At 43.3% G+C, this 9,071-nt stretch overlaps 1 protein-coding gene across 1 annotated transcript in view; it reads right to left on the bottom strand.

The window, feature by feature from the left end:
• Positions 1-307: 307 nt before the first annotated feature.
• il16 (interleukin 16) overlaps positions 308-9,071 on the bottom strand; it is a 37,520-nt gene continuing 28,756 nt past the window's right edge. The window contains exons 18-25 of the mRNA XM_079555363.1: positions 8,756-8,831; positions 4,805-5,778; positions 3,210-3,349; positions 2,823-2,958; positions 2,547-2,648; positions 1,854-2,073; positions 1,504-1,632; positions 308-567 (exon numbers count right to left, since the gene is read on the bottom strand). Coding sequence (XP_079411489.1) covers positions 410-567; positions 1,504-1,632; positions 1,854-2,073; positions 2,547-2,648; positions 2,823-2,958; positions 3,210-3,349; positions 4,805-5,778; positions 8,756-8,831 — 1,935 coding nt within the window. The 3' untranslated portion in view covers positions 308-409. The remainder of the gene's footprint in view (positions 568-1,503; positions 1,633-1,853; positions 2,074-2,546; positions 2,649-2,822; positions 2,959-3,209; positions 3,350-4,804; positions 5,779-8,755; positions 8,832-9,071) is intronic.

Genomic DNA, 9,071 nt, shown 5'->3' with positions numbered 1-9,071 from the left:
TGAGTCAAGGAGAGGCAACACCAAGATGTGCGGTTTGTTGAAGACTTTAATAACTCTCTGCTCTGAAATAAACATAAATACTTTTAGACATATTCCTTCATTTGCCTCTATGACATTTTTTGCATGATCTGGTAATGTTGTGAAATGGAATTACATGAATACAGTTGTACCGAGAGGAACCTGACTTAAGATTTGTGTAAAACATTAATACTGTTGCTCAGTTGCTCATCTCCGATTCTGTAGAAAAATCCCCCATGCTTTTTCTCATTGACTTGAATTGCATTAAGAATTAAGAAACGCTTTTTTTACTCAGGAATTTCTCCACAAGCTTGTGAGAAAAAAAAGCATGGGGATCGTCTTTAAACAGAACCGGAGTTGGACTTTGCTGTAAACCTATTTGGTGTTCACTTCACTGGGTCCGCCTCCTGACCGTAACCGTGACGACGCCCTCAGGCAGCCCCTTGATGTAGTTCCAGGCCTCGAAACGGCTCATGTCCTGCAGGTTCATACCTTGGACCGACAGGACCTCATCCCCGGACTGAAGACCGCACTGCTCCGCCGCCCCGGCTGGAGGCACAAGGGGAGTTACGGTCATTATAGCATAAATACATTTAGTTTGCACATAAACAACATTAAGGATATACTGTGTAACCTTTCACCCCATAAACAGTAAAATACAGACCATTTATTTGATTGTGGTTGATTTTACTGGTGAAAAATGCAGTACTTCAAAAAAGACTTGTGGAACATGGGCCCTGAGTGGCTGGATTCATTTAATTTAATCATCATATCACGGGCTACGTTTACATGCAGACCAAAAATCTGATCATAATCTGACTTCTGGGGTTCTCAGATTATGCACGTGGCACGTAAACAGCCTAATCTGATATACGTGATCTGATATTGATATAATCTGATTTCTAAGAACCGAAGAAAAATACCGCAAAGAGGCCAAACAAACGACACAAAGACAAGGATTAAAACATATTATGAAACGACAAAGTATTTTTGATGAAATTGAATGAAGTTCATTGAGTTTGGACATGAAGATAAGACATGGCTGACTGAGTTTGAACCCTAGACCTTTAAATGACTAAACCTGCTGTATCCACTCGGCAACCAAGCACAAGAAGCTGCTGCAGTTTGACTCCGAGTCCAAACATGGAGGTGCAATCATTGCCTAACTGAAGGAAGGAGATATTTCAGTTGCTCTAAAAATCCAAATCTTCTCTTGCTCATGTAGAACCCAGAGTTTTTGATTCTCAGATTTCTGAACAGAATGTAAACGCATCAGATCTGATTATTGGCTTTTCTTTCCGGGGTGTGTTTTTGACTTTGCTCCACTAGGTGTCACTGATTTCCCTTAGGGCTCTGACAACTTGAAATGCCGGGAACTACATTCAGTTTCAAGACGAGGCACTGTAAAATCCAACTCTTCTTTTTTTCCTAGCATTGTTAAATCTTCTATCTTTACCCACTGAGTCTACGGTGCGTCGTCTGTACCTGTGAAGATCCTGTTGATGACCAGCGGCTTGTCTCCGTGGATGGAGCCTCTGCCTCCCTCTAAAGTAAAGCCCACTCCTCCACAGCCTTTGTCCAGCTTCACGGTGAACTGACCGCCCTCCACCTCCACTGTCATGCGGAAGAAGAAATCATTTGCGTTATTCAGAACAAATCCTCAAGAACATTGTTGCTGGTGCCAATATGCTAAGCAAAATACACCATTTCTATCGAGGACTAATGATGAAAATTAGCTTGATTTAGCTTCCATCGGGCGCATCGTCCCTTCGCGTAAAGACGATGAAGGCGAGGTACATAACAAAAAGAGACTGAAATGTGTTTAAACTTATTACCAGCGGCAGTGGTCTCCTCGCCGCTGCCCTCTTTCTCCTCCTCCGCTCGCTTACGGATGACCACCACGGCCACGCTGAGGGTCCGGGCCTGACGCAGCGCCGTCGTGGCCTCCGAGTGAGTGGCTCCGCTCAAACTCTGTCCGTTTATCGACAAAACCTGGTCCCCCTTCTGTATAGTGCCCTCCTGAACCGCAAGGCCACTGGGGAACACTCTGTGAACCTGTAGACGAAGACGGCAATCGGGCAATCGAGCTTGTTAGAGAGCATTTAAGAGTGACAAACATGCATTGCTTTTGTCCATAGTTCACTGACACATTATTTCTACCTGTACTTTTTCACAGATCCAGATCACTGCAACTCTCCACAGAGCTGCCACTTTGAGCGTTGAGACTGTAATGCCTTACCCAGTGCCGCGATGATGAGAAGGAGTATGTGCGTTGTTTGCTTTCATTGTTTGTACAGTTTCACTTGTTAGGTGTGTCCAGACTCACTCCTGAAAGTTTGTGAAAGCTCTTTGTTTACCAAGAAGCCTTTCAAATGTTGCCAACTGGACGGGGTCAGCTGCATTGAGCTTCAATCATCAGCAATTTCTTCTCACTCATGTAGAAGCGAAATGTCCTCAATTGATTCAACCCAGACCAGTGTTTGTGTCACAAACATGATTCCTGTCATAACAGTTCAGCAGATGCTTACAGTCGGGGCCTTGTTCTCCAGGTCTGATCCTCCTGCGATGGTGAATCCCAGTCCCGCTCCCTCCTCTTTGTGCAGAATCACCACATGGATGTCCTCCAGCTGCTGTAGAGACGAACAGTACAAGTATTTTAAGGGTAAATGCTATTAAAATGTTGTTATGAAAGGACTCAAAAGCTAAATCACACCATAAAACCTTTTAACTTCTTTTCTATCGATCATATTTCCAGTCCACCTAAGGCCTGTGGTTCCCCTGTTAGTTGTGTAATTATATGGTACCTTTAGTTGGTCCTGGTCGAGAGTCTGCACTTCCTGGATGAGTTGTTGAATCTCCTGTGACGGGAGCACTGATAGGACGGACTGAGCTCCTGAAGACTCCCCCTGCTTCATGGAGCACTCCCTCAGCTGCGCCAAACTGTGAGCAAGAAGAGTTTGGAAAAATGTATTGTTGTGAATTTGCATATGCAGTTTGGGCCTATTGTGCATTGTAGTTACTGTAGGAGACTGACTGTTTTTAGATAGACTAAGTGGACAATCCCACGTGTTTGGACTTGTCCTTCATGCACCGAGTGTGTCTGACTTAAATAACAATGATACTGTATTTTCCTACATCTAGATTTGTTTTCAGCAATTTCAAAATCCGTTTGAAGGAAGTGGAGGTCAGACCTGACTGAGAAGCCAGACTCCAGTCCTGTTTCAGACACAGATTTTAGAGACGACTCAGAGCTCTGGTCCTGGAGGTCCTGGGTCTGAGGGGGGGCATGGCTGTGGGACAGTGGGAGGGACCGCATCAGTGCATGAGACACCTGTGAGGAAAGAAGACAATTATTAGTGCTGTCAAAGTCAAAGCTTTAACTCACAATTAAACATCAAATAATGAGTGCATTAATCATGAACTATTTGGGTCACATGTTTTGACCAAACACACTCCTGTATCTGACACACATCACCTGAAAAACAAAGCACTTGTATATTAAAGAGACTTGAATTTTGTTTTTATGCACCCAAAAGTTTGCAGATTCTGTTCAGAATGATCACCATCCAAAGAAAATGTATCTAAAATGTGATTATCAAGTGGGTGTAGAAATGTTGAAAGCCTTGGGGGAGACTGGTTGGAGATCCCTGTTATCAGCTGTTGGGCTTTTCCCATAGATTTAATAAACCATTCATTTTTGGTTAAAGAAATGCAAGCAAACGCTTTCAATTTTGTTTCATGTCACTCTAGTATTGATATTGAATATTGATCAAAGAGAAAAATACAGCGATTAATCGATTTCAAAACTGTGATTAATCGATTGACACTCTAAGTCTGTCATTTTCTCACGTGATACAGGGACGTTAAAGAACAGAAGAGCCTTTTTTTTTCATGTTAAAGGGGGGGTATTATGCAAAATGGACTCTTTCAAGCTTTACATCATGTTATTATGTCATTCCCTCATTAAAACCATGCCTGAAGTGTTGCCTTGGCACATTCACGTGTTTTTGAGTAATCTGTAAAAACTCTGATGGCAGCCATTTTAGGGATAGATTTGCCTGAGTCCTCCTAGGAACGCCCCCACCTCCTGGAGACGCCTCCGAGCTTTCGTCACCAGCCGAGTAACCAACCACTGCTCCTCAGCAGAACCCCCTCCCCACTGATGCCACAGACAGCGTGTGGAGGGGGCGTGTCGGAAAGGGTCAGAGGTTCTTAAAGAGACAGAGGCCTATTTCAAGACATTCACTACAGCCATTTTGAGAGAGACATTTTATACAAGGCAGTTATTCTAATTTACTGCATTTACAGACCAACAGAAGGTTTGGTCATCATTGTAGTGTGATATAGACTGGTGCTATGTGAGTGAAAAAAGCATAATACCCCCTCTTTAAGATGTACCTTATTGTGAAAAGAGAATGCTCAGTTTTTGTCAATGATCATATTCATTCATAGTCACTACATTAAAAACTCTTGTATTCATTTATTGATTTGGTCGGGGAAGTGCATTGTTTTAAACACATGTGACACTCCATCCGTTGTCTCACTCTCGCACACACACAAACACACTCTCATTCCTCCTGGTCCCTGGTGTTAACCCTATTGTCTTTAGTGGTAGGGGGAGCTGAGGAAACCTTCCCACGCACAGAGAGAAGATGCAAACTCACACAGAAAGGCCTCACTTGGCAGAAGAAGGACACTTATAACATTTTACACTTATTGCCAAGGTGATAAGTTCTCAGAAGTTGAAGCTCATCTAAACTTGTGCAAGTTATTGGATGTTAAATACCTGGTTACTGAAGGCCAAGATCTTCCCCAGACTCTCTCCATCACAGCCTTTCATGACGCTACATTCTGCAGGCGTTGAGTCTTGTGCTTTTTCCGCCAGGTCTTCTGTTTGCGCGACGGTTTCTAAACTCTCATCTTCTGCGGCAGACCGAGCTGTTGCCTCATCAAAGCTTTCTCCCTCGCAGACTTCCCCCGTCGCGTCGGCATTGTCTTCCTGTGCTAAGTAAGAATCCTTTGCGTCTTGGCTTACAGTTATAGTTGGCAAAAGCTGTTCGATGTGGGTTGCTTCTGCAGAGGCATCTGAAGAAGCATTTACGTGACAATTTGAGCCGCTGTCTTTCGTCGTTTCCGTCGACAAAACCGCGATCGATTCATCCGCGTTGACGTCGTTGCTGTCCTCACTCTCCTTGATTTTCGTGTCCTTCTCGATTATGGGAAGCGAGTTGGAAGCAGCGGCTGGTCTCCGGCCAGCGTTCACCTTCTCTGGACTTTCCGGACTAGAAAAGGTCTCAAAGGAGTGGATTTTCTGCCTTAGGGATAAGTTGGTGTTGGCTGCTTGATTCCTCGCGCCAAAACTCCTGCTGTAGCTGACTGAGGATGGCGGATCGATGCTGGATTTAGTGGGTTTCTTCTGGCTCTGCTGCTCTTCTCGGATTTTTCGGAGACTTTGGCGAAACCAGGCCGGCTTCGGCGCCACCGGAGGTCCCTGCTTAGACCCCGGACTAAACTCATTTTCTATAGTGTAGCTAGTGTTGCCGTTCACGTCTGGACTGGCCTCTTCGTCGCTCATGTTCGCTGGTTTGTGGTGGACAAACTGGGCAGGCGGGTGATGGAGATCCAGAGCTGGGTGTGTCCTAGGGGAGCAGTCTGCGAGGCGAACCCAGGGGTCCTGCAGCGGTTCTGGGGTGTGGGTCTCGATGCGCCCCTGTCTCCTCAGAGCGTTCTTCTTGGACTGGGAGGCAAGAGAGGAATCACCTGTTGGCAGAAAGGAAGTAATGGTCGTTACTCAAGAGGCTCTGAATGCTCTGTTTCACCTGTTGATGCCTTGGATGAGGAAGTACTTCTGTTTGTTCTTAAACTCCATATACCTTCTTTTTATTATTTATACTCACAAACTTGACAGGGCTTGCAATATTGTGATATTTTTACCACAACGTTACAACAGTTTGTTCCAGTCAATTTAACCTCTTAAACCCTGCCGGAAGTGAGCACATTTTCTCTGGTTTGGCTTTACCCAAATCTAAAAGCTTCGAATGATCCTGGGGGCTATGCTGTCGGGAGCTTCGTGCCCCTGATAGGGTCTCCCATAGCAAACTGGTCCTAGGTGACGGGTCAGACAAAGAGGGTTCAGGAGCCTCTGAGAGACCAACAGGCCCGGTTAGAACCATGAGGCCGTCCTTCTGTGGACCCACCACCTGCAGGAGGAGCCATAAGGCCAATATGAACGACCCGGCAGCAGAAAAGTGGAAGAAAATGGATGGATGGACAAAAAAGCTATAGACCTGCAACTAAAATGTGACAAAAAAGCATCAAAAATACAACAAAATGTGACGAAAAGCAACAAAACTAATGACAAAAACCGTAACGAAAAACGCCAAAAATGCAACCAAACGGGAAACAAAAAAGTGACCAAAGAAAAGCACAGAAAAAGCATAAAAATATGACAAAAAGTGATTAAAAAGTAACAAAGCTGATGACCAAAAAAAACACCAAAATACGACAAAAATGCGGCAATAAAGTGACAGCAATTTTTTTTAGATCAGTTTCAAATGAGGTGTTACTCTGGCTGTAGGCCGGAAGATTTGGATAAAGGCGAACTGGAGAAAATGTGTTTGGTTAAGGTGGGGGTTAAGAGGTTAAACAAATCATAATGGATTTGTTTTTCAACAAATTGTGTCCGAAGAAAGACTATAACTGAACTAAAATAGGAAATCTAGAACTAAAAGTGAACTTGCACATAAGTTCCATGCATTTTTTGTATTTGTTGTCATTATAGGCTGAGTTAGGAGTTAGTTATGATCTCAGTAAGATAGAAGAATATAGAGATTTTGCCATATATTGTGGCTTCTTTTATTATTATTTATTTTATTTTATTCATCTGGGAAAGTCCCGGGCCAGGAAGCAGCAAAAGTACAATACGGATATTGCATTACCGTATATTGCGATATTGTTCAGCCCTTCAACTTATCAAGTTTTCTCAGAGGAAGATCCACACCCATCTTTCAGTGTCTTAAGTCCGGCCATCAAAGAGAAGACTGTGGAATCTCTATCTGTGCCAGGTCACACTGACTGAACAACAACATCCACCAGATGGAAGCTGAACTTTTCCCTTCGCTTCCTTTGCTGCCCCCTATTGTGCACACATATGTTTGGTCATTGCTCTGTCAGAAGTGTCTTTGAGTGTAAGAATTGTGGTAGAATTGAAGATAAACCAAACAGAACTGACTTTACAAAGAACAACTATTGTTTTTGGCTACATTAAACTTCTCCAGTCCAGTCCTGGGCACCCTGCTGTCATTAGCATAAACCGAAATGATGGTCAGTTATTTTAAAAAGCCTCATCAATGAATAATTTAGTAGGATCTTTGAATATTAAAAGACTGCTTGTGTTGAGGCTACTTCAGAAACAGGTTTACAAAGGTTCAACAGACCAGGGGATGCACTTTGTTACAGAAATTAATTGCACTTACCGATATTTGGCTAAAAGCAAAAAAAGCAGTTTACTCAAATAGAAAACGCACGAGTTGAACATTTTTGGTTTTTACAGCAGCCTAAAGAAGGAACTCAGCTAAGACTTCCTGTTTCATGAAGCAAGTCACATTTCGGCGCAATATCTTTTTTTTCTCTCTCTCTGTTGGTTACTAATCATTATTCTTGTTTAATCTATCCCTGTATTCAGCACATTATAAATCTGTAGCTCAGCAATTTAAAAGCACTGAATAGAACAATATTTTTCCTTCTAAAAATGTGCATCCAAAATCGACACGGGTAAAAGCATTTCCTGAACCTTGGATGCAAATAAAACATGTCTCATCTCACTTTTCTCCTGCCATATCCGGCAAATGTCACAACCGTCTGCCCCTTTGCACTGAATACAACCATTGATGCCTTGATGGAGCCGTAACCCACTTTGTCTGGACATTTATAGCAGGAACGATCAGATATCGCAGCCCAATGCAATTTACAACGCATTTGGAAACACCACTCGTCACGGTGCGGTGCAGAGCTGCGTCTGAGAGGATATCTGCCGCGGTGGGAGAGAGGCTGAAATGTTCTCGTGTAAGAGTGATGTCAGATAGAAAAATAGAAGAAAAAAAAGATTCATATTTGGAAGGTTAGTGTGTCGAAAGCCCGGTTTCCGCCGGTGCAGACTGTCTTTGTGTCCTTGGGCTAGACTCTCTTCACTCACCAAAACCATGCATGTGGTCTGTGAGTGAGTGGCACAGATTGGCAGCCTCCCTTGTATCAGTCCAGGGCAGCTGTGGCAACAATAGTCTCTTACAACCACCGGATGGAGTGAACGAATAACGACGACTATGTGCAGTGCTGTGAGAAACATGTCAGTTCAAGCGATTAATTGTTAGTAAGGAGGAAGTATTCATTGAAAATACCATGGGTGTGCAATACAGGGAGGGATGGGTGTTTACAATCTAACTTATATTTTTGTCCAGACATTCATTTTTAAGCATTTCATTCTAGATTTCTTCCTAGGCTTTTTTTTACTTCTTGAATACCATGACATAATGGTAGGCTAAATGATATCTTTGTTGAAGGTACATAAATACGTGGTTTAATATTCTCATAACGTCACACAAACCGTCTGCTCACTGCGAAGAGCTGTCAAAACATTTACTCAAGTTCAAGTACTCTTATGCAATAGTGTATGCAAAAATACACACACTACAACTACTCCTTCCAAAAGTGACTCTGTGTATTTCTGCTGTGTTTTTACCTGAGAGGGGTCTGTCTTCTTCACTGCAGGAGCTCAGATCTCGGACCTCAGAATCGGGCCGTGCATCTTCCTCTTCCTGGCGAACAAACAGGAAGTGAGTGTGACACAGACTTTAAGCATCAAAAAACCACAGCGAGGTGCAGCACGCCTGCTTCCGCTCGCTCGCGCGACACATTACATTATCAAACCCAGAAACAGATCACTTGAAACAACGGAAGACAACATGCAGTTTATCCCATTCACATATCCACATTTGCTGAAGTAAAAGAAAGCACTGCTGTGTATTTTTACTGTACAGTCAAAAAATTAAGTTCAG

This window comes from Gobius niger (genome assembly GCF_951799975.1).
Source record: "Gobius niger genome assembly, chromosome: 4".
Classification (NCBI taxonomy): Eukaryota; Metazoa; Chordata; class Actinopteri; order Gobiiformes; family Gobiidae; genus Gobius; species Gobius niger.
The sequence above is the reverse complement of the archived record's forward strand: the minus strand, read 5'-3'. Positions and strand labels throughout refer to the sequence as shown.